Source organism: Rattus norvegicus, chromosome 9, assembly GCF_036323735.1.
Source record: "Rattus norvegicus strain BN/NHsdMcwi chromosome 9, GRCr8, whole genome shotgun sequence".
Classification (NCBI taxonomy): domain Eukaryota; kingdom Metazoa; phylum Chordata; class Mammalia; order Rodentia; family Muridae; genus Rattus; species Rattus norvegicus.
Window position 1 is genome coordinate 43440001 of NC_086027.1, and position 25273 is coordinate 43465273.

Here is a 25273-nt window from a genome sequence, read left to right on the forward strand (position 1 = left end):
TCCTCAGCGCGGCGGGCGGGAGTCGGGCGCGCCCTCCATCCCTACCGGCGTCGGCGACGAGTGGCTCCGTGAACCCGGATACTAATAAAGTTCGCTAGAGACTCTTAATCGTTCTGAAAGAGCGGAGCGGGTGCGAGGCGTCTGCGGGGAGGAACCGGGCTCAGTGCTGCGGGCTGTGCGTTCCGGGCTCGGTGCTGCGGGCTGTGCATTCCGGGCTGGGTGCTGCGGTTGTGCGTTCCGGGTTGCGGGCTCCGCTCTGAGGGTTCCGGGCTGTGGGCAGAGGTGAGTGCGGCCTGCGCGGCCTCGGCTCGGGGCTGCGGTGCCGCCGGGATGTCGCTGTGGGCGGGGACAGCGGCTGCGGGCGGCGCTCTGCTCCCGCGTCCTCGTGGGGACCGTTCCGCGCTGACGACCCGGGCCGCGGCTCGCACACCAGCCGCCGCGGCTTCCCTGGAGCGGGAACCGGAGAGTGGGAGAACTCGATGCGGGCGCGGTGCGGGGCGCACAGGGCTGCGCGACTCCGGCTGGGACGATCCTGTGCCTTCTGTAACGGGCCGGCTGTTGTAGGATGGCAAAACCTAACCCGGCAAACCTTTCTTTAGCAAGTTGACCCATCCTTTCCTTTGCCAACGCGAGAGACTGCATTGGTTGCCAAGGGATTTGAAATAGAGAGGGGAGGAAATTGATAATTACTATCAGTTTTTAATTGTTCTCAGAACCGTGCTTTTCTAAGAAGGTAATTGGGGTTTGCTTTTTTTTTTTTTTTTTCTTTTTTCTTAAATGCGGGTGTGATTTGTGATGTCTTGGCTGGCTTGGAACTTGTGTAGACCGGCTGGCCTCAAACTCAGATCCACTTGCCTCTTCCTCCTGAGTGCTGGGCTGCAGTGTTTTTAACTCTGGTTTCTGAGAATCTTTTTTTTTTTTTCTTTTCTTTTTTTTTTTTTTCGGAGCTAGGGACCGAACCCAGGGCCTTGTGCTTGCTAGGCAAGCGCCCTACCACTGAGCTAAATCCCCAACCCCGGTTTCTGAGAATCTTAACAGAAATCCCCAGAGCCACGATATGCTTTCACGTCTTTGTTTAAATATTATTTTTTAACTTCCTATGGTAAAAAAAAAAAAAACCATTGGAGAGATTTAGATTCATGTAGCCATGGAGATATGTCAGGATTTGAAACCAGCCCTACTACCTCCTGTTGTCTCTTCATATCTTAGCTCTTAATTCCTGATTCCTAGAAATCACTGAATGTTTTCAGAATGTCAGTTAAGTATAACAGTTTGAAATGTTGATAACCGCCTTCAGTGACCATACATAAGCGCCTTTGGGATTCAAGATGCAACCCGTTGGCTATTCTGCAGGATTTCTTTAGATTTTTTTTTTTGAGACAAGATCTCAGGTGGTCCACACTAGCATCAGACTTGCTCCAGTACCTAAGGATAATCATGACCTTCTTCTGCCTCCACCTCCCAAGTGCTGGGATGACAGACATCTGCTCTCATGCCAGGTGTGTGTGCACGGCTAGGCACAGCATCCAGGGCCTTGTGGAGCTAGGCAAACAAGGTACCAGTTGAGCCACTTCTGTTCCCCACAGTTTCTTGTACAGATAATCCCCTCCTTCCTTTTAGTGCTAAGTATTTAATTAGGTAGATGTGTTAAACATATCCAGTTATATTATCCGCCCACAGAAGACATTTGGGTACTTTTCAGTTTTACGTGATTACGAATAGAGTTGTAATAGGGCAGGGGGAGACGGCTTATTTTGTTGGTGGTGTTATTATTGAGGTGTTTGGTGTTTTCTTTTTTTTTTTTTTAACTTTACTTCTAGGGCGAAGAATTGTTTAGATAGAGAAGAGGAAGTTGACTTCCCAGAACTGAGCCAGTGTGAGCCCACAAGCTGGATGAACACGGTCAGATCTTGGTAAGGTCTGTAGATTTGTGTTGTTACTGTTTTTGTTTTCTGGGGTAATATTTTACCATGTAGCCATCACGGGTCTGAAACTCCCAGTTGCTCTCCAACCTCAGTCCGCCGTGGGAGGCCCGCAGTAACGGACAGGGTTCACCACCACACCTGCTAGATTTAGATTAGCTCCTGAGCTTCAGGGAAGTAAGAGGCTGGTAGTTGAAGTCTTAGTTTCATCCTAGAGCATTGAAATCATAGTCTCTGAGCACCGGATCCAGGTTCTTTGAAGTTCTCCTGGGTTCCAGCATTTGCCACAGTGCAGAGTGTCTAGCATAAGCTCATGGTTCTAGCATTTACCAGAATATACAATCTCATGGAGGAGAGTGTCCATTTGGACTGGTAAGAAAACAAATGCCGAGGTAGAATTGGTAGCACAAGAGGCTTATGGGGGAAGTTCCTGTGACCGCTGAAGAGCCTTAGGACTGCAATGCCCTTTGACACCGCTGAAAGGAAAGTTTCGAGGAAGGAGCTCCTGCCCGCACCTGCTCTGGTGGAGAGCCCAGTGCAAAGGAGAACCCCACTCTCCTCAGGCTAGTTATCCTGTCCTCCAATGTTCTTAGGCAAGTGTGGATCCTGCAGTAGATCCTAAAGGTAGCAGCACAGGCATCTTTCTGAAGGGAAGGCTAAGCCTCACCCTTTGACGCTTCTTGGCTTCTCTTGTTTGATTTGTAGACTTGATCTCACTGTAGACCAGGCCAACTTTAAAGTTACAGTGATCCTCCATCCTCTGCCTCTCAGTGCTGGGATTGCAGGTGTGCACCGGCAGGCCCAGCTTGTGCCTCTCTTCAAAACTAGATTCAAAAGGTACTGCTTTGAAGTGTCCAATCATGTATGGTTAGATCTTTTCAGCAGGCCCGCTTTAACAAGTGCTTCTAGAACATTCTTAGGACCATGCAAGTTTCCGAAGGACCTAGGGCAACTCTGAAGGCTTAGGAGAGTTCTTGCATTTCAGGTACAGTCTGTGTAGTGGATTTTACTGGATCTAGAAAAGCCAAGTAGGCTGGTCATTTTAAGAATGAGGAAATTGACTTTCTATTCTTTTTAGTATAAAACATGCATATTCCGTTACATTGATTGGCTGATAAACCTCGACTGGCCTCAAACCAAAGAGTTTGTTGCATTAGGTAATTTGTGCAGCTTTCACTGTAGTGTGCACACTGGAACAGTAAACCAAGAGCTCAACCTGATGCATGACCATACATTATTACACAAGACCTGTCTTCGGGTGCTTAAAAACAAAGTATCTCTAAGGTCGGAAAGCAGTTTTCTCCGGTTTCGTGTCTGTAAATGCATTTGTTACTACCCAGTGTGGGATTCACTGTGTTACTTAAAATGAATGTTTGCATGTATGACTTGCGCATAGCTAACGTTTGTAGTGTATCCTTGGTCAGCAACCCTGCGAGGTGGGTATTATTGCCAGGAAACTGGATCTTGGAGAAGCTAAGTAATACAATTAGTTCTTCAACCCCAACGACAAGATTTTGTCTCTGTGGCAGAATTGTGCCGGTAAATCTTTAGCTTTCAAAGGTTAGCAAGGGAGAAGGTGGTCTGGGAGCCTCAGTCACAGATTATTGTAACGCCGGCCATGTGATTGTTTCTTGATAAAAGCAGTTTTGTTTTAGATTGCAGGTCTGAGGGAGAGGGTCTGACCTCCTGGAGTTAGAGCTGGTCCAGAAACCGTTCCTGTTTCAAAAATGCTGGAGGAAGACATGGAAGTGGCCATCAAGATGGTGGTGGTAGGGAATGGGGCTGTTGGGAAGTCAAGCATGATTCAGCGCTACTGCAAAGGCATTTTTACAAAAGACTACAAGAAAACCATCGGCGTTGACTTTTTGGAGCGGCAGATTCAGTACGTACCCAGCGCTTTATCCCTTGGTTCTGATTTGAAAAGTGTCTGAGCCTTGACTGGAAAGAGAACAGCCATGCCAAGCAGCAAGTGGCAGCAGTGTGTGGAGCAGTTAACACTTCGGTTATGTTGAGTTTTTTTAAATGAGGCCCTACCTTGTCCGTACTGGCCTTGACCTTGCTTAACCAAGGATGACCCCAAACTCCAGTCCTCTTGCTTGTCCTTCTCCCAGGTGTCAGTACCCCTGACCCCATGTTTATGTTTTTGAGACAGTCCTTTTGTTGCCAGAGCTGGCCTCAAGCTGTGTTGAAACAGTACCTTATGGTGTGGCACAGATTGAGGCTATCGTGCCTCAGGGTCCAGGGCTGGGATCGCCATGTTCATCGCGCATGCTGGCCCAGGAATAGGATAGTACTGTATTTGCCAATCTCATATTCACATAACATTTGAGAGCAGAGGGTGTACCTCAGCGGTAAAGCACGTGACTAGCATGCAAAGGGACCTGGGTTTGATCTCCAGCACCACACAGGGATAGAGACCATAGCTACTGTAGTGAGAATCAACTACGCTACAACAGTTTGTCTGTCTGTCCTTCAGTGTAGAGGTTCACCAGGCAGGCAGCTGCTTTCCCAATTCTCACCCCATTGCTAGGACGCAGACCCATTTGGAACGGTGTAGTAAGAGGAGGAGATGGTCTGACCCATGGCTTTCGCTTTCCCATCCTGCTGATCCCAGAGCCTGCAGTGATCTCCCACGACTCATTGTGGAAAAACTGTCTGATAGAGAAGTGGTGTAGCTCAGCTTTCACGGCTGGGAACGTCATTCAGAATCATTTCACTCTGAGAAGTCAACGAGACAGCTTTGATTTGAAAATAAAAATGTGCATAAATGCTCTCCTTTTGCATAGAATAAATTCAATCTCTTGTTTCAGAGTTAATGATGAAGACGTGAGGCTAATGCTGTGGGACACTGCAGGTCAAGAGGAGTTTGATGCGATAACGAAGGCCTACTATCGAGGTAAAACCGGAAACTTTCTTTTGGCTAGATAAAGAAACAGTGCGTTTTGTGTCTTACTTAGGGTTTCTGTTGGCCTGATAAACTGCCGTGACCAAAAAAGTAAGTTTAGGAAGAGAGGGTTTATGTCACCCTACAGTGTCCAGGTCACACTCTCCATCACAGAGGGCAGTCAGGGCGGGACCCAGAGCCCGAACTAAAGCACAGACCATGGAGAATGCCCTTTCTCTTGCCTAACATGACTAGAGCCCTGAGTTCAATCCCCAGAACCAGAAAATGAGAACAGTGATAACAAAAGCAGTGCTAGCTGGGTGTGGTGGCACCAACCGTCATCTCAGTGCTAGGGAGGTGGAGGCAGAGGATCACGGCAAGTTTGAGGCTGGCCTGGTCTCTGAGAGGGAGGGAGGGAGGAAGGGAGAAAGGAAGGAAAAGGAAGAAAGAAAGAAGAAAAGTTACTTTTAGGGAATTTTTAAAGATCCTGGTTCAGTATCCTAAAGATTTTTTAAAGAACTAAAGCTTTGTACTGTAGACAGTTTGTCCCATCCTAAAGTCACATGATGCCCAAAGGCCATGGAGACAGATCAGCCAGAAACTGGCCCAAGCGTTTCTTTTTTTTTTTTTCCGAGTGCAAAGTGTTTATTATTGTTGAGCACTGGAAGGGAAGGCCACCGCTCCGACCCCGCAGGAACAAGAGCCCAAGTGTTTCTTTTTGTACCTCCTTCAAAACGACATTGGCATCAGGTTTTTTTTCTTCTCCATGATTGAGTTTCGTTTTTGTTTTTATGCTTTGGTGCTGCTAAGGATTGAAGCCTGGGCGAGGCACATGCTCCTGAGTCTCCTGAAGCAGCCTCCTGGGTAGGGGTTACAACCTGTACCACTGGCTACTCCAGTAACTTTTAGAGAGTCCCAGATCACACCATTCTCTGTAAACTCTGTTCTTCTCCAGAACTACAAAATGACCCTAGTGTTGTGACTTGCATTGTAAACACGATGTGTAAATACTTTGTTTCTTTGGACTAAAAAGACTTTAAATGGCTTTGATTTCTGTAAGTCTGTCCTTTAACTGAAAATGGCCTTAAGTGTATAAAGAGCTGCCTGTGAACAGCTCCCCACAGTGAAGTAACTAACTCCTATCCAGGTAGGTCAGGGGGACAGAAGAGCAGAGCACTGTTGGCTCCTCCCGTGTGTGCTCCTCTCAGCACACAGTCTGAGTGGGGGGGAGACGGTAGCAAGTCTCTTTTTTTTTTTTTTTTTTTTTTTTTGGTTTTTTTTTTTTCCGGAGCTGGGGACCGAACCCAGGGCCTTGCGCTTCCAAGGTAAGCGCTCTACCACTGAGCTAAATCCCCAGCCCCAGCAAGTCTCTTACATTTGAGAGGTGCTCGGTCTCCCTATATGGTTTCTTCGGGGTTCCGTAAAATAACTGAAAACAGAAGAACACCTTCAGCTCAGCTTAAGGCACAAACAAGGTGTATTAATTTGGTTAATAGAGAAGTCTGGAAGTGGTATTGCCTTTAGCTATCAATTTGTAGGATTGCAGCTGGATGTGGTTTATGCCTTTAATCCCAACACCCCAGAGATAGAGGCAGGTGGACATCTATGAGTTTGAGGCCAGCGTGGTCCACATAGTGAATTTTAGGCTAGCCAGGGTTACAGAGAGACAGAAAGACCCTGTTTCTGTGAAAAATGATGTCTTCCCTGGATGATATGCCCAGTGTAGTTTTTCCCCTCTACTGTGTATATGGCGGAGTATCAAGTCTTTTATTAAGTATTTAGTCCCCCATCACTGGTGTGTACATGGTGTGAAGTACTTTATTGAGTACTTAGTCCCCCATCACTGGTGTGTACATGGTGAGTGTGAAGTACTTGACTGAGTACTTAGTCCCCCATCACTGGTGTGTACATGGTGAGTGTGAAGTACTTTATTGAGTACCTAGTCCCCCATCACTGGTGTGTACATGGTGAGTGTGAAGTACTTTATTGAGTACTTAGTCCCCCATCACTGGTGTGTACATGGTGAGTGTGAAGTACTTGATTGAGTACTTAGTCCCCCATCACTGGTGTGTACATGGTGAGTATGAAGTACTTTATTGAGTACTTAGTCCCCCATCACTGGTGTGTACATGGTGAGTGTGAAGTACTTGACTGAGTAGTTAGTCCCCCATCACTGGTGTGTACATGGTGAGTGTGAAATACTTGAATACTTAGTCCCCCATCACTGGTGTGTATATGGTGAGTGTGAAGTACTTGATTGAGTACTTAGTCCCCCATCACTGGTGTGTACATGGTGAGTGTGAAGTACTTGACTGAGTACTTAGTCCCCCATCACTGGTGTGTACATGGTGAGTGTGAAGTACTTTATTGAGTACTTAGTCCCTCATCACTGGTGTGTACATGGTGAGTGTGAAGTACTTTATTGAGTACTTAGTCCCCCATCACTGGTGTGTACATGGTGAGTGTGAAGTACTTGATTGAGTACTTAGTCCCCATCACTGGAATGCTCTTTTCCTAGCATCTGAGCAACATGAGGCTAAGCAGGGTGAAGAGCAGTCTTTAAGAGAAAGGCAAGTGGGGTTGGGGATTTAGCTCAGTGGTAGAGTGCTTGCCTAGCAAGTGCAAGGCCCTGGGTTCAGTCCCCAGCTCCAAAATAAAGAAAAAAGAAAAAAAAAAGAGAGAGAGTGAGAGAGAGAAAGGCAAGTATGGTGCTTTAGGCCTAGCACTCTGGAGGCAGAAGCAGATGGATCCTGTGAGTTCAAGGCCGGTGTGGTCTACATAGTGAGTTCCAGGACAGCCAGGGCTATGTAGAGAGACCCTGTCCCAAACAACAAACAGAAAAGAAAAAAGAGAGAAAGAGAAAGGAATGCCAGGCAAAGTCATAAAGGGAAAAATTCCTGATCATATAAAGTCTGTTAACCTACATGACCTGAGCTGCGTGTTTGTTTTTTGAGGGGGCTGCGGGGCTGTGTTCTCTGAATCTGACGTAGTATTATTGTGTGTGATGTATAATAGGAGCATCATAGTCATCAACCGGGCCTCGTGATGTGAAGAGAGCAAAGCAGGGATCCTAACAAACCAAAAAGTCTACGTACGTGTCCCTGTGTCTACAGATTCCCTGGTGCCTCCTGGGACATTCTGTTTGATGTTTGGAGCACTTGAAATGATTCACTCTCCTTTAACTCCAGTCTTCTATCCAGTCCGACTCTGTAGCTCCTCATGTGGAGTGGCTAGCTCTAATTTTAGAAGAGATTGGTCTGCGGTATCTAAGCTGTTAACTCTCACTTGTGGGTAATAACCCGATTTGTCCTATTATCTTGCTTTGAACCAGGGCTAGTTTGGGGAAATTAAAGAGGAAGTTACATTACAGGAGAGATCAGATAACAACAGTGTCTTTCTAGTTCTTCTCAGCAGTATTGTCCTTTCCCCTTGTACCAGGTGTTTCTCTTAAGGGTAGGAACAAGAGGCCACTCCAGTGAGAAACAAGCTTACCAGGATCTTACTTCTCACTGTACACGGCGGGAAGTGGGACTGCACTAGGAGTGATTTTGTAGTATTGGTCACTCATTTCCTGTTGGCAGGATGTGAGTTTTACTTAGTATTTTTCTAAACCTAGCTAATTGCACAGTGAGTTACCTTGAAGATTCATTTAATCAGGGAACATGGACTCTTACAGACTCCATTATTTTCCATAAAATCTCCATTGACCATTAAGAAGTTTGACCATTTCCCCATAACCAAGACAGATTCCATCTGTGTTGACATTGTTAACAGTCTGTGCTGTGCAGAAGGACACATTTCTTCCCACCTCTGTCTTTGAATCAGCCCTGGAAAGTTGTCTGGTATTTTTAGACCACTCCTGAAATATGTCACTTTCCTTTCCAAGAGTTCCCCATCTTTTCTCCTCTGCCTTTTTAAATTCATTTTTACTTTATGTGTTCAAGCGTTTGCCTGGATATCTGTATGTGCACCACATGTATGCAGCGCTCCTGAAAGCCAGTAGGGGGCATCAAGGATGCCCTTGAACTGGAGTTCCATGCGTTAGGAGCCACCATGTAGGTGCTGGGAATGTCGTCTGGAATTTGAAGCCACCACATTAGTCCCTATGGATCAGAGATCACGTGATTGGTAGGTTTTGTGAGGTACAATACTGTAAGGTATCTAGGCCACATTGACTGGGAGCTGGTCATGGGGCAGGCTGTGCTGCGACAGAACGTGGGTAGGCTCAGCAGAGCAAGTGCTGTGTCTAGGAGTTTGCTGTATCCTCTTGTGGTAGGATGGCAATGCAAATAGTTAACTTGAAAATGCAGAGAATTTATTCCAGTGCCTTGGCTGTAGAGGTTGGAGCTGTAAAATACAGGTGTACAAAGAGGAGTTCCCATCCGTATGAGACTTACAATAGCGCTTGCTCTTCCTGGAATTTTTAAAAGTCCTTTCCTGGGAGTAATGAGAAATTTGAATCTTTTCAAAAATAAAGACTTGGGTCAAGTAAGATGGGAAGTCTGGGGAAGAAGCAGGCACAACTGAAACCGCCTAGAGAGGGCAGACGTCATTCACGTCTTCAGTCTTCCGTATCGGCATTTGCTATCATCTAGGAAAACATACTGAAGAATATTTTACAATTCTCAGACAACTTCTAAACGGGCCCAGGATAGGGTTTTAAGCCCTTAATTGACGGTGGCGTAGAAGGTGAGGGCCCAGCCTTTCTGGGGTCCAGATGTGACGAGAGGAGGAGGTGCTACATGTCTGAGGTGGACATAGGAGCCTGAGCTCATGCTGTAGCCCGGGAGGCAGATCAGAGACCTGACAGGGTCCTCCGTCGGAGCCAGAGTAGAGTCCATGATGCAGTTTCTTCCCCAACAGTTGGCATCTTAGTTCAGTCAGCTTTTTATCTCCTTGGAGCTCATGGTGGAAGCATTTTGTAACCAATTACAAATTTTTATTGCCATTTCTGTAAGACCACTACAGTCATGTCTAAGGTAAGGTCCCCGTTAGCAGAGGTGGCTCATGTAGTTTTTCGTGCCCTTTTGTAGGATGCCCAGAGATTATCTTCAAAGGAGAGCAAACTAGAGAGATTTTGGTCAGGCCAAGGGGAAAGCTTAACTTTTGTGGTTGGTTTATAGGTGCTGTTTGTTTGCCTGACCAGTCCGAGGACTGGGTATGGTGAGCATTTGTATACTAGGCCAGATTTTACAGACAGACTTAAGTACTTGTCAGTAGAGTGAGTGCCATAATCACTACGTAATTCTTCAGCAATGACCGAGGAATAATTCCTTATGACAGAATCTTTCCTACCATTAGGCAGTGGTTTTCCAGCAAAGGAAAGCTTCACCCAGATGGGCAAGCACGCAGATTTTTTTCTAAGATATATTTATATCCTTGTGTTGGAAGCACTCAGATAATGTCTAATTGATAGGCTTCAAATGGTCATCTGGTAAACAGATATGTCTTGTTGAGCAACGTCGTCTTTGGGACAAATAGACTGTCTGGAATATATTGTGAGCTACTGTTTGGGCAAGCTTCCAAAAATACTGTTTATGCCAAGAGGTCATTCTTTCTGGTGTCCAGTGAATTAGCAGCTATGTTTTCCGGAAGAGCACATGGGTACTCAGGCTGCTGTGGGCCTGCCCATAGGACCCAGCACAGGTGACTCGGCGCTGAGACTGCAGCCCTTCTGTTCTTGTCCTGGGGCTACCTGTTGAGTCTGAAGGAGGAGCTCAGGAATAGCGTGGTCATCTTGAAGTGGATGGATTCTTTCCTGCGTGTGGTTTCAGACACTACCAGCCCAGTATCACTTCACTGTTTGTTATAGACGTCCTATTTGGGCTAATGGTTGGGATCTAGAACAGATTCCTTGACTATTTTGAATAGTCGGAAGTCCTGCTTCTGAAGCGTATCATGAACCACTCCTGGTGTGTTGCCACAGGGTGGGTAAACGTTTAACTGTTTTATCTTGTGGTTAGCCTGCTGCTCTGGTTAAGGCTACAACTTTAGCTGTCAGAGAAGATTTAATCACAGGCAACGAGTACTCTCAGTTTATATCAAGAGTAGAAAAAATTAAATATCCTGGTGGAAAATGTCCTTGCTCATGTCATAAGTAAAATAATTCTGTTTTTCTAGTAGATGTTTCCAGTTGGTTGTCTTAGGCTAAAGATCTGTATTGTCTATTTGCGTAGCCCTGTTTCTCCTTGTTCATCTGACACAGGGACTAAGGTAGAGAGGTGCGGTGCACTAGGAAATGTCTGGAGACAAGAGCAAGGTGTTTCACAAGAACCTAAGCACCTCAGGGCTGGAGAAGTGGCTCAGCAGATATAGCATCAGGCTCACACCTATCATCATCTAGTCCCAGGGTATTGACACCCACTCTCTTCAAGGGCATCAGTATCCATATAGTGTGTACATACATGCCTGCATAACAGACATACGGACATACAGACATGCGTAAATACACATAAAAATGAATCTTAAAAATTTTGGGCAACTCTCAGTAATCCTGGATGTGATGTGAATTCAGCAGCAGTTCTGTGTGATGAGGCACCTGTGTCTGTGCACGTGTGTATGAGTGCGTGCGTGCATGTGGCTGTGGGTGAGCTCCCTCATGCATGTGTGCACATGTACATGTATGTGTGTATGTATGTGTGCATGTGCATGTACATGGGTGTATGGGTGTGTGTGTGTGTGTGCATGTGTGCGTGCACATGTATGTACATGTGTCTCTTTCTTAGCTGTGTTTAATAGAGCAGCAGTGACTAAGATGGCCCTCAGGCAGGCCGTATATTCCAGCTTCCGGCTCTGACTGCTGATTGACACACCAAGGGGCCGTGTCTTGCCGTGCTCTTGAGTCAGCATGCCCAGTTCCCTGTGTCTCATGAAACGGGAAAGGGAGGGTTGCGGTTGGGTGCCCTAGTGTGGGGTTGGTAGTCCTTCCTCACTTGCTGCGCCTTTCTCCAAGTCTAGTGGTCCAGTATCATTGTTCCTGTTGACATGGGCTTGAACAATTAATAGGTAGTTAGTCCTAGTAAGCCCCGAAATTGTCTGGGTTTTGTTTTGCTTTTGTTTTAGGGGTAGGAAATTTTCCACAGTAGCAGAAATACACTCAAGGGTTATGAGGAATCCCAAAGAAGTCATGGTATAACCCAGTTGTTCATCTTCCGGTTGGCAGAATTACATTTTACCTTTTGATACTTTATGGCCTGTCTTAGCCAGTTGCTAATCATAAGATTGTGTGTGTGAGACAGGTATTGTGTGAGGGAGAAGCCATTCTAGTAGGTCATGGACTCACTGCATCTGGGCAGACTCACAAGAAAACTATAACTCAGATTTAAGGATTTAAGAAAACTGTGTGGGACAGACATGTATCCTGTGGCCTCACGATTCACACATGAGTCTCGCATGTGAAGGCAAACACTGCTGCTTGATTAAACAGGGATGCCAGGAGACACTGCAGCAGTCTGACCGCAAAGCAGGCTTAGAGAAGGTTGGACAACAAGGTGCGGGTATTAGGTGCCATTGGCTGATGGGTGGTGAGGGATGACTTAACTGAGGCTTGGAGCTCCTGCACCCGCACAGACCCCCACAACTTTCCCTTTGGCTCCCTTGTTGTACTGTGGTGCTGTAAGGGCTATGCAAGAGTTATAAGCCTTTCTCTCAGAATTCCTCTGGGATGGTTTGATTCCCTATAGACCGTCTTCCCTCAAAGTGTGTCATTTATGTTAGGTCAGGGATCAGCTGGGGCAGCTGATCTTATTTACCTGTGTCTGGTGAGGATTTTAGTCCATGATTCCATGGTACTTGTGAAAGAAGGCTGTCAGCTTCCTCTTATAGAGTTAGTTCTTCTGGCTTCTTCATAAGTAGTGTGGAGCATGGGGGCCGCTGTCTCCCAAGCTTGAAGTCATCTTTTGCTTTTAGAGAAAGGAACGAAGAGGATTTTGTGTTTCTACATGTAGAGTCTATTTTTAAATATTTATTCATTTATTATATATGAGTACACTGTAGCTGTCTTCAGATACACCAAAAGAGGGCATCAGATCCCATTACAGATGGTTGTGAGACACCATGTGGTTGCGGGGAATTGAACTCAGGACCTCTGGAAGAGCAGTTAACGCTCTTAACCATTGAGCCATCTCTACAGCCCTGGATTTTGTGTTTTTAAAAAGTCACATCCTGGGCTGGAGAGATGGCTCAGCAGTTAAGAGCACTGACTGTTCTTCTAGAGGTCCTGAGTTCAATTCCCCGCAGCCACATGGTGGCTCACAACCATCTGTAATGGGATCTGATGCCCTCTTCTGGTGTACAACTAGAGTTTACTCACATACATAAAATAAATAAATATTAAAAAAAGAAGGGGGGGGGTTGGGGATTTAGCTCAGTGGTAGAGCGCTTGCCTAGCGAGCGCAAGGCCCTGGGTTCGGTCCCCAGCTCCGAAAAAAAGAACCAAAAAAAAAAAAAAAAAAAAAAAAAAAGTCACGTCCTAACAGCGGACAGGGCCATAAATCAGCAGCAGAAGAGTTGACATCTACAGTTTCTCCAGTTGAAACTCAGCAGGGGTTTGCCTTGGAGGCAGCAATGGAGGGGTTAGAAAACCCCACTGCTTGGATCTTACTTTTACTCAGAGGAGCAGAGTCTTAAACATGGCAGGATTTGAAGCAGATGGTAGCTCCGGTACCCAGCAGGGCCTTTTCTGCCTCATGGTTAACAATTACCTCTATTTCTCCCAAGGTGTTACAGGAGAAAAGGGAAAACTCTGGATTCCCATGCAGCAGCCCTATTCCAGCCTGGGGGTTTCTCTCGAGGTCTCGAGAAGCCTTTCCTTTTTCCATATCGGGAGAGCATCAACTTGAGTTTCCTTCAGTTTTGAAATGTCCAGCCTTTTTACAAGTTCTCTTGCCCCAATATGGGGGGAGGTCGTAGGTCTCTTTGTCGGGAAACTTAACTGTTTTAAGTTAGGCTCATAATCTGGGCAGCCATGTTATTTCCCACTCATAATAGTTCTTCAGAGTTGATCTGCGTGTATTGTGCGGCCCATAGTGTCCTCAAAGCAGCCAGATCTTCTCGCCTTTGCATAGTGCAGTATTTAACAAAGATCACTTCGTCCTCTAATAACGCAAGTCTTCATCCTTAATAACGCCGATCTCAGTGCCAGACAACAGACAGACATGCCTGGCCACATGTGCTCACTGGCACAATCGTTTGCCAGTGTGGGACAGTTCTGGGTGACCCACTCCTTGCCGCCTGAGTCTGGAGCTGGCATGCCTGGTACTGCAAGCGTAGTCGGGAGCCCAGGACTGAGAGAGACCCCAGGTCCTGGTGGGGAACCTGCTGTTGCCTTGCTCAGTGCTGCGCTAGTAAAGTTGTGAGTTCCCCTCTAATGCTTTGTGCTGACATGCACAGGTTTGGGTGGCTCTCACCTACAGTCAGAAGCTGCTAGTTCCCAGTGGGTGCTGGTTAGTACAGACATTCATAGTGGGCAGAGTGGTGAGGTAACGGAGGGAGTGCTCAGCTGCGGATGACTCATCTGTGTCAACCCCACCCCGAGTCAGAGTGCAGGGGACACCCTAGATGGAGGGCATTTAAAGGGGTAGAATGGGAAGAGAACTGTGTGATCCTGACTTCCGGGCATGGCTTGGCTGTGGTACTCCGCTTGTCTGCTCAAGACCTGTACCACATCAAGCCAGTTAAGATTCCAGCCTGGATGAGCTATTGCCAGTTGGCGGCTCCAGAGGGTGGGAGTCAGTAGCCCTGTCCTGGGTGGTAGGTTTTTCCCTGTCCCTGTGATATTTAACACCATTATTGGTGTCTCTGATCTGTTTCAGTTTTCTCCTCTGGCTCTATAGATAGTTTTTATTATGTTAATTGCTCCTTGAGCCCCACCTCCAGCCCCAGGGATTTATTTGGGGAGTGATCCTAGGAAGCAGTAGAAAGGGGAGGGTGTTAGGGAAGGGGAAACTTTGAACAGCCTAAGGCTACTTCTACTTTGAATATAGAAGTTAATTATCACAGTCGGAAACTTGGGTCCAGTCCCTTTAAAGAACCTTGTAGAGCTGCCTAGGGAGGCTCAAGGCTTTACCAGATCCTCTTGGGAATGCCCTAAGAAACCCAAGGCTCTGCAGAAACAAGAAGACACAAATAAAAACAAAATCCCTTAGGCACAACAAGGAAATTGCTAGAGGTGGTAGCCAGTCAGTGACCGCACAGAATGGGCCTCTGCAGCTGTCCCACAGGGGAGGGACACAGGCAGGGACTGGCCTATCCCAGTGTCTGCCTGGCCAGTGTCTGCCAGTTGCTTAGTTACTCCCAGGTCACCTCAGCTCTTGCATCAATATTATGTCTTCCTCTGGCCTGACATTCCCTTGGTGCCTGCCCATTCTATCACCTACCTAATAGCTGGAGAGAGGCTGTGTTTGCCTTGGCCCTTTGTTTCTCAAACCACACTGAGCTCTCCTGAGATCTGTGCTCTAAAGCCTTCAGTAAAAGCCTGCCGTTCCCACTCACCTACTTTCCTCTGCCTTTAGGTGGGAATTAAGCCATGTTCTATAATGTTTAACTACAACTGTTCAGGGTAAGTTAACCTTGACACTTGAGCGACTTGTTCTTAACAGCAGCCTGTGCTTTTGAATTTGAAAGTCCGTTGGCTGAAGTCTAAGCAGATGGTAAAACCTGCGTTGGGTATTGGTCCAGTGGAAATCATCTTTGTCTGTGCGCTGTACACAGTCGCTTTGCTAACCTGGTGACGTTTCCTTTTGTGATCTTGCAGGAGCCCAGGCTTGTGTGCTTGTGTTTTCTACCACAGACAGGGAGTCTTTTGAAGCAATTTCCAGCTGGAGAGAAAAGGTAGTAGCAGAAGTTGGAGATATACCAACCGCGCTTGTACAGAACAAGATCGATCTTCTGGATGATTCATGTATCAAAAAGTAAGATGCCCACCCTCCCTCCCCTCTCTCTTTCCTGTTCTTTGTGGCTTCTGTGACTATCCCCGACTCCCCTTGCTTTAATCTGTATTAAAGCTTTTCTCATACTGACTTGTCCTGAAATTCTTCTTTCTGTGGTAGACATAGAAATCTGCTGCCACAGGAGACAGTAGGTAGGGCTGATGTGCTTCTCCTACCCCATGGTGCATAACTAGATTCCAGCACTCTAGAGGCTAAGGTTGGGCTGCCCAAGTTATGGGCTAGCCTGGGCTACATAGGAAGGGCCAACTTAAAAAAAATTAATTAAAAAAGGGAAAGAAGAGAGCAAAGGTTCTCTAGGTGTTTTAATGTAAGTAGATCTCTGTGTGCATGACAATAAGCAAGTTTTGTATACTCAGACTGTTCGGTTTAGAAGATTAAGTGTGTGTTAGAGATGGGGATGTGGGGTAGGGCTTCACATGCAGGCCTTGTTATTTGAGGCAGGTTCTCTCCAGCAACATGGAGATCATTGCTAGACTTAAAAAGAACAAAACAGAAACCAAAACCAACAAGCCCCAGTGACCTTCCTGTCTCCACACCCCAACAGCTGTGGACTTTAAGGCGTGCATGAGCTCTCACCCCACTTCTTAGCTGGGTGCTTGGATCTGACCTTGTAGTCCTCGTGGCTGTGCAGCCAGCCATCTTTCTTTTAACCATGGGGCCATCTCTGTCTTCCCTCAAACTCTTTAACAGTTACTCATCCAGATGTTTACCTGTACATGTTTATTCTTCCGTATTGATAATGGTTTGCTAGCTTTTGAACACTTGCATTAGTTTTAACTTTTCTTTCTTGCTTTGCCTGTTGAGAGCGTGTGTCTGGTTCTGTGGCCCAAGCTGACTGCAAGTCCCTTCCCTGTCCAGGTGAACTCAGACCATCCAGCCTCAGCCTCGGACCTGCTGGGCCTGCATTCATGTCCTGTATACCTCGGGGAGGGTCTGTTTTGAGGTGTCTCACTAACTCGGAGGAGGCCTTCTTAAGGGATACTAGTAATTCTCATAGTCTTATAAAATGACAGCCATTTCCTGAAGAGGAACCATAATGACTTTGATGACCTTACTGGACATAGGCCATCCTTGGTGTCAGGGTTGGGAGAGCTACCCAGGAAATGCAAATCAGGAATCTGGGGGTCACATAGTCTTCATGAAAATAAAGATCCATCTCCAGTGTGGGCACTGATGTGCTCACTTTAGCTTTGGCAGGAAGAGGAAGACAAGGACCTTACAGGGACCTGACTCAAATGCTGTTAAGGAGCTTCTTGGCATGATCCCATGTATTCTAGCGTGGCCTCCAGTTATAACTGAGGAGGACCTTGAAACTTTGACTCTTCTGTCTGCCTGTCTACCTGTGATGTCATGCATGCACTCTCCCAACTGAGCTATGACCCCAGACCCAATTTAAGATATTCTGTAGAGAAAAGTAATGTCTAATTATTTTGTTACATTTTGTTCACAACTATTATAAATGATTGGTGGATATCCCACAAGGACAGTACAGGATGGTCCTGCTCAAGTGCTGGCCACTCAGCTGCCTTTCCATTTTAGTTAAGGGGGAACAACGTCAGGCTTCTTCGGAAAACACATTGCACTCCTTCACCCCCCACTACCCCTTCAACCCCCCATTGCCCCTCCACCACTACCCCCATTGCCCCTCCGGTGTTACTCAGACACTTTGAAAAGTAACCTAGGAGAGCCTCTCGGTGGTAACTTTACTGGCTTACTTTTTAATTGATGTGCAGTGAGGAAGCTGAGGGACTGGCCAAAAGGCTAAAGCTGAGATTCTACAGGACGTCTGTGAAGGAGGATCTAAATGTGAACGAAGGTAATTACTGCAACAGAAGTTTGGATTGTTTTAAAAATGTCATTTCTTTGTGGTTAATTTTGAAAGTGTTCTGTCCCTCATGAGTCAGTAATGTTCGTGGTTACTCGCCACTTCTTCTCCTCTTTTGCCAACATTTATTGTCATAGCCCTTCAAGCTAAGCTGTGGTCCAGCACGGTGCCCAGCAGGTGTTCGACCCTGCAGCCCAGAGTGGGAGGAGGTCGGGAACCAGCTCCAACTGGTGGTGTTCCAGCCTCCACATGCCTGTGCCACACACAGAGCAAATAACTAACTGAAGGACATGTTACATATATAATCTACATGTTCCTCATGCATAACTTTTAAAAGTTACCCAAATTATTGTATTATTCTACCATGTAGAAAACTCCACCAGGCAGCAACATTTCTTCACCATTTTGTAGTTTAAGAAAGTAAGGTTAGGGGGTTGGGGATTTAGCTCAGTGGTAGAGCACTTGCCTAGCAAGCGCAAGGCCCTGGGTTCGGTCCCCAGCTCCGAAAAAAAGAAAAGAAAAAAAAAAAAAAAAAAAGAAAGTAAGGTTAGCCAGAAGGTGGTGTGGCACAAGCCATTAATCCCAGCACTTGGGAGGCTGAGGCAGGTGGATCTGAGGGTGAAGCCAGCCTGGTCTCCAGAGTGAGATCCAGGACAGCCAGGGCTACACAGAGAAACCCTGTGAACAAGACAAAACAAAGTATGATTAAAGACAGTTGTGAGGTTTTCTCATTCCAGAATCTTCATGTTTGAATTGCAACTGGGTTGTCCTCGGGGTCTTTATTCTGTGCACTTTCCTTCATCTGAAGAAAGGGAATGTGTCTTTCGGGACTGAACTCGGTTAAGCAAGGCGTGGTGGGTGCGTGCCCATACTCCTAGCTCTCAGGAAGTGCAGGCCGGAGTTCAGGCTGGCCTAGGCCATGTCTCCAGAGCTAAAACAGAGGATGAGTCAGGGTAACGTGGCAGGGTGTTCAGCATGGTTCCAGCTTCTCAGATAGCAGAGCTGGAGGGTATGGAGGGTACACTGCACTCGCTCTCTCTCTGGACACTTCAGGGACTGGTATATCATTGCACTTCTCAGGTACTGCTCAAATAAGTTCTAAAAGTTGAATTTAACTAATTCATATTCTTTTTTTTTTTTTTTTCGGAGCTGGGGACCGAACCCAGGGCCTTGTACTTGCTAGGCAAGTGCTCTACCACTGAGCTAAATCCCCAACCCCAATTCATATTCTTTTAATCTAGTTTAATATTAATAGTGAGTATAAACATTGTGATCTGAAAATAGACCTATTTACATAGTCACACTGCGTGTGTGTGTGTGTGTGTGTGTGTGTGTGTGTGTTTTCTAGTTTTTAAATATTTGGCTGAGAAACACCTACAAAAACTCAAACAACAAGTAGCGGACGAGCCGGAGCAGACACATTCGAGCAGTAACAAGATAGGTAAGTGCTTGGACACCCCAGCCGTGCGTCGAGCTGGCCCTCCTGTTGCTGTAAGTACTTTAAGTGTGTGACGCTCATTTCTTTAAGAAATCTGGGTTCCGCCTGTTAGAATCATGGTCACTGAGCTTGGTGGGGATTAGCTCTCTCGTTAAAATAGGACTTGTTACTTCTGAGTTTTCAGTCCACACAGCAGTGACGCTGTTCAATGCTGTCTTGGCCTCAGATGCTCACGTGAGGCAGGGCACAGTCAGGAGTGTACTCCTACACTTTGTACATACTCCTTCCTTCCTCAGGAGCTGTGCAGTCAGACTGCCTTTGAATATCCGGTGGGTCTATGCTTCCTCACGGTGCTAAACACGGTCTGTCGTGCTTAGACTCACTGACAGCAAGGTCAGACTAAGCTACATAGAAGGACCTTGTCTCAGGAACCCTAAACAGGACGATAAATTGCAGTACGACACTACGTTCCTGTGTGCTGTATACTGTTCATCACCAGTTAGGCCGCAGCTTCCCATGGTGCCTATGGCCGACCGAGTTTTGTGTATCCTGATGCTCGGCAGTCCCTGAGTTAAAGACCTGTTGTGTGCACAGCCCACATCAAGGTGCAGTGAAAACAGCTTCCTCTTTCACTCTCTGGTCACTGTACTGTTGACCGATCTGCTTGTGCTGTTTTAGCCTCAGGATGCAGTTACTGGAGATGGGGAGCGGTGAGCTAGAGCGCACTGAGTCATAGGGAGGTGAACTGACACTTAGGGTGTCTCTATTCTGGTACAACAAGAAACGCAAACACCCGAGGTCCCGGATTCTCTGTCCCGCTTTACTAATCCATTTATGCCCGTGACAGGACTTGGAGTGGACCAGTCACTGTGCTTTCCCGTTTATACAGGTGTCTTTAATGCGTCTGTTGGAAGTCACTTGGGTCAGAATTCAAGTTCCCTTAACGGTGGAGATGTCATCAACCTTAGACCTAACAAACAAAGGACCAAGAAAACCAGAAATCCTTTCAGCAGCTGTAGTGTACCCTAATTGTTTTAGGGAGGAGAAAGCTGAATTGCACCGTGCAGTTAACCGCACCGAGTGTGGGGTGTCCCGAGTGTGTCGGCAGGCCTCGCACCTCGCTCTGAAAGCTGACATTGTAATGTTGCTCTGCCGTGCTTCTCAGAATGTAGACGGAGCCCTCTGCTGGAAATTACTGCCCTGTGAACTCACTCTAGTTTTTTACATTAGACGAAGCTTCTCCTGTTTTTGAAGGAACACCATAGGAAATGTCAAAAACAGGTTTTGCTGAATTTGCAACGCTGAACACTAGAACAACATGACTAACTACATTGGTAACTGTTTACCCTGATGGACCAAGGAGAGATGGCCGGCATTCTTGTTCTGAAACTGGTCGTCGAGCTTTTCTGGAATGTTCAACCTGAATGCTTAAAGAACATACTGCAGGGGAAACGCGGCCTCCTGAGACAGCAGCACAGCGCGTGTCGTCAGTGGTACTCGTGCAATATCTGTAAAGTGTGGACTATGGGGTGAGCATACAGACGCCTGGCTGGAGCAGGTCTGTGCCCTGGGAAAGGGTGTGCAGATTCTAATTCACTCCCTCAGACGACCATTGTGTATGTTTCTGGTCTCACATGAGCCCTCAGACATACTCTACAGAACGAATTTCTACAAAAGTGTACCGTGTGCCAAACACTACCCCTAATTTTTACAGTGCTTTCCTATTAGAATTTGCATTTACGGCATCTTGTAGAGGCCTGTGACAGTGTAGGTGAAGGGAATGTAAACATCTGAATGTTAGGGCCTCTCCCTCAGGGGAGTTCTCCCAGCGTCTTCTCAGGGCCGCCGTAAGCACAGTGGGCTTTATGCTGTTATGTGCTTAGCTTGTGTCCAGTACACACAGCAGCCTGCGGCCACTCAGAAGACCTGTGGAGCATGCGCACACTAGCTTCTGTCAGGCTGCTAACTTGAGACCAAACTCTGAACTTCGGAGCTGAAGGGACCCGTCTTCTCAGAGTGACGGTCTTTGGCCCTGATCCAGGTTAGAGATTTCCTGAAGCCTTGCAGCTCGTCAGGCAGCCCTTTGCTCACACGTGGTATAGCCTTCACCACTAGTGCTTCAGTTTTTCCGTGGCCTTGGGTCTACATGGCACCTTATCAAGACCTATCGGTCAGAGGCATCTGCAAGGATGTGACCTAGTGTGTAATGAAGGTCGGAAGCATGTGAGTCGGACTCACACTGCCTGCCAAAGAGATGATGTCATGAACTCCACTAAAAACTCTTCATCAGTAGTTTTGTTTTTAAAGTATCGATAACCCGTTTCCAGAGTCTTGGTTTTCATGTGGCTTTAAAATATATGAAAGTGATTTTTCTTGGAATATATGCTATAAAGTCCTTTTTTTTTTAACTAAAATATAAAATAGTTCTTGTATTTCTCTTGTCCCTTTTTTAAGTTACCCTGACACACCACCCCATGCTGCCCCGATTCCTGGTGTGAGCACAGAGGTTCCGGCGTCCTTGCTCCACGGTGGCCCACGCTTGCCCTTCACACTACATCCCAAGCCGGCCACGCAGGCCGCTCCTCTGTGTACTCTGCTGTTAGAGCCCCCACTGCCGGGGTGAGGTGGGGACTTGGTTCCCCACAGTGGTGCTGCTGTGAGCCACCATTGTTCTCTTTGAATACAGACTCTTCAGATTTTGCACTAATTTGTTGGCAAATAAATGAGTTGCCACTTTTAATGACATTGGCAGAAAATGCATTCCTTATAGAGTATTGTAGCTTTCTTCATAGTCACTAAATGCATGGTAGAAAGGCGTGTGGTATGTCTCTGTAAAAGTGTCTGCTGATGGCTGCACTTTCCTTAATATTTGTTCTTTTGTCTTCCCCCTTCCCCAACCCCCTCACCCCACCACACCCCAGAGCTGAGGACCAAACCCAGGGCCTTGCGCCTGCTAGGCAAGCGCTCTACCACTGAGCTAAATCCCAACCCCTTCCCTACTATTTGTAACAGAAGTTTATGTGTTTTGCTTTATCCATTTTTTTAATGGAAGTGTTTGTTACACATTTGAACTTTTACTTTGCATTACTGTATTTTATACCTAACTTTAAAAGGTCTAAAATCATCCACAAGTAATATTAATTTATCATTGTAGTCAATTCTGAGACCTTTAGGTCACATTGTGGGTTTCTTCTGTAACCGTAACGCTTAAGAACTTCAGTATGAAATTCTAGAGACGCCCCCTGTCGATGAACGCTGTCCAGGACTTGGGGCCATGGGACAGTTGTGCTCTGGTTAACTGTTTTGCAGTGTCACCGTTTTTAGTGTCAGGCACGTAGCTGTGGAGTAGTTGACGTATCTAAGAGTTCCTCAGGTTTCTTCCAGTCTCTGCCTGTGAACTAAATAGTACATAAGACAGCCCACATACGGCCGTGCAAATAAAAGCAGGTTGAACTGCTGCTTTTTGTCCACTCAAGGTGACAGCACACGTGGAGATTTCAAATTACAGCTAGCGCTACCACAGAGAGGATGTGTGACCCCTTCCCTGCCAGTGAAGTCGGGCAGTGCAGAGAACTCAGGGTGTGGCCCCACTGTGCCTGCCACTAGGGACCAGGGTCTTTGAGAGGATTAGGATGAGCTGTTGGCCTTTTAGCCTGATGTAGCACCCTGAAGTGCTCTTGTAATCTGAGATGTCTCTTGCCTTCCGAGGATTCTGGTGACTGCTATGAGGCGAGCACCTCACAGAGACTTGGTCACAGCCAGCGCTGATATGCAGGGAGCCCATAAGGGGGTGCGGGGGTGGGGGGTGGGGGGCTGTGACCTCCACAGCCTTAGGTGAGCAGGTGACTTTACCCACACTAACAGCTACTACAAACATCATGTTGCTCTTAAGAGTTTCACATACAAAACCTAAAAATCCGTCCTAGAAATGAAGTTATCTGCACACAGGTGAACGAAACCCCAGCAGGGTCTGCCCAGCAGCCAGCCCAGATAGGAGGATGATTTGGCCACAAGAGTTTTTGTTACTACTACTTTTTCTGTTGTCTCTTGAAATATCTATAGCAGGATGTTGATAAAATGGTATTTTAAAAATAAAATCTTTGAATCAAAGGAAAAACTTAACCCCTCCTATATTTTTGTTACTAATAAATAATGCTTTTGTAAATCCGAATGGAAAACTACTTGTATGTATTCATATTGAGTGGTACTTAATACCTTTGGGGTTAATTTAAAAATGTACTACTTGATTAAAATTTCCAAAAAGATAAATTCCAATAACCAAAAAGAATAAAGCATTTCAAAGCTAGAATCAATTGTGTGTGGTGTGTGTGGTGTGTGTGGCGTGAGCCAGCAGTGTGGGGTGCAATGCTCAAAGAGCCAGGTGTTGGGGCAGCACAAGGCCATCCTTGGCTACAGAGTTGACCAGCCTGAGAGCTTTCACTCACAGATAAGCAGATGTGACTCCCTCAAACATCAAAATATCCTAGAAATATGTCCCACCTAGCTACTTCTTTTAGTACTGGCCTGGTCACCAGTTACTTAGTGTCACCCAATAGTCACGCTTTAAATGGTTTTGCTACAAACATTTATTTTCACTACTCGTCTTTAAAAGTCATGTTCTTGTTTTGAGGCTTCAGTCTCCCAACACTATCCTAACTTCTGACTTAAACCTCTCTCAGCTACTCTCTAATTTACACCTCACTCAAACCAGCATCACCTCCTTGCCCTGTGCCCTCTGCTGGCCGAGAGGTACATTGGTGCTCACACCATCCTCTGCAGAACATTCTGTCCAGTTCACCTCATTCCCTGTCTGAGCAAATGAGTAGAGAACAGCTATGTTTAAACTCCTTCATGCCCCTGTTGCTGCTGCTTCCGAACCTGCAGCTGTTTCTCCCTTATTTTGCGAACTTGGGTACTTGTGTTGCCCATCTTTCAAACTAGCATCATATAGATGGACTTGAGATGTGTCAGCATTTGTCAGGATCGGTGACCGATCATGACATTCAAATCCCTCTGTGTTTCCAGTTCATCCAATACTCTGTTGCTTCCAGTGGCTGGTAAATTCTTTGCTGTTTTTCCCAGTTTTAAAATGGAACTCAGCTGGAGAGGCAGTTCATTGGTTAAGCACACTGGCTGTTCTTATAGAGGACCCAGGTTCGATTCCCTGAACCCACATGGTGGCACATGACAAGTCTGTAAGGCCAGTCCTAGGGGAGCAGTGCTCTCCAAAGACACAGGCCAACATTCAGGCAAAACATCCAGGCTCATAAAGCAAAGTAACGATAACGAAAAATGAAACTCCACAAGGGTTGACCACCGCTCTCTCACTGTGTAGCCCTGACTAGCCTGGAACTCACTGTGTAGACCAGGATGACCTTGAACTCAGTATAGTTCTGCCTTCCAAGTGCTGAGATTAAAGGCCTGCACCATCAGAACCATGAGCTGATCACCTCTAGGGTAAAGTCTAAACACGGTAACGAGGGCATGGATCGCCTCCGTTCTGTATTTTGTGCTCCTGTGCACAATCATACGTGTGTGTGTGTGTGTGTGTGTGTGTGTGTGTGTGTATGTATGTATGTATGTATGTATGTATGTATGTATGTATGAGTGGGAGTGTTTGTTTCTATTTTATTAGCTCCTCTAGTGTAGACCCTGGAGCTGCCTCAAACCCTCCATTCTCCTCCCCTCCCATGGAGTTAAGCCTTTCTGGGAGCCCCTGCCCCTGCTGCCCAGGCCTGCTGGTTCCCCTCTTGCTCCACCACTGAAGGCCCCAAGGCTGAGATCTATAGCACTTATTTTGTGATACAGTCTTCCCCTCTGTGGCCCAAGCCTCCCCCGGCTCCTGTTCGACAAGCACAGGGACCCAGAAGCTTAAGGACCACTCTGCCTTTAGTTGATTAATCTGCATGGCTGCTCCTAGCATCTCTTGTAGGTCCTGCTAGCCCCCACCCTACAGAGCTGTCCTTAACGGTCAAGGCAGAAAGCAGCTTCATAAAAGTGAGTGTAGGGAGAAGTCTTGGGAAGCAGACTAATGGAGGTAGCAGAAGGGCTGTCCTACTATGTGTCATTTCGGGCAACTCACAACTGCCTTTAACTCCAGCTCCAGGATATCCCATGCCTTTGTCTGATCTCTGTGGGTATAAATGCATCACACACACACACACACACACACACACACACACACACACACACACACACACAAATAATGTGAATACAAAGATCAAGGAGTAGCCAGACTTTGTGATGGACCGGGTG

General features: G+C 46.6%; 1 protein-coding gene across 11 annotated transcripts; it reads left to right on the forward strand.

Annotated features, from left to right (window-relative positions):
- The first annotated feature begins 46 nt into the window (after nucleotides 1-46).
- Nucleotides 47-23327, forward strand: Rab23 (RAB23, member RAS oncogene family). Of its 11 annotated transcripts, none has more exons than NM_001109005.2 (8): nucleotides 47-282; nucleotides 1821-1913; nucleotides 3585-3804; nucleotides 4733-4818; nucleotides 15560-15716; nucleotides 17489-17571; nucleotides 18929-19021; nucleotides 19908-23327. In NM_001109005.2, exons 3-8 carry the CDS (start codon nucleotides 3650-3652, stop codon nucleotides 20045-20047), a joined length of 714 nt encoding a protein of 237 aa, NP_001102475.1. In that variant the 5' UTR covers nucleotides 47-282; nucleotides 1821-1913; nucleotides 3585-3649; the 3' UTR covers nucleotides 20048-23327. The 11 variants fall into 11 exon arrangements, with proteins under 11 accessions (NP_001102475.1, XP_017452053.1, XP_017452058.1 ...); XM_017596564.3 differs by having other exon boundaries at nucleotides 142-282; nucleotides 1821-1918; nucleotides 3578-3804; XM_017596569.3 differs by having other exon boundaries at nucleotides 142-282; nucleotides 1821-1918.
- The last annotated feature ends 1946 nt before the right edge of the window (nucleotides 23328-25273 follow it).

Coding starts and splice junctions, on each gene's coding strand:
- Rab23 (NM_001109005.2), top strand. CDS start 3,650: ATGCTGGAGGAAGACATGGAAGTGGCCATCAAGATGGTGGTGGTAGGG. Junction 4,819..15,559: donor AACGAAGGCCTACTATCGAG/GTAAAACCGGAA, acceptor GTGATCTTGCAG/GAGCCCAGGCTTGTGTGCTT. Junction 17,572..18,928: donor GGATCTAAATGTGAACGAAG/GTAATTACTGCA, acceptor TGTGTTTTCTAG/TTTTTAAATATTTGGCTGAG.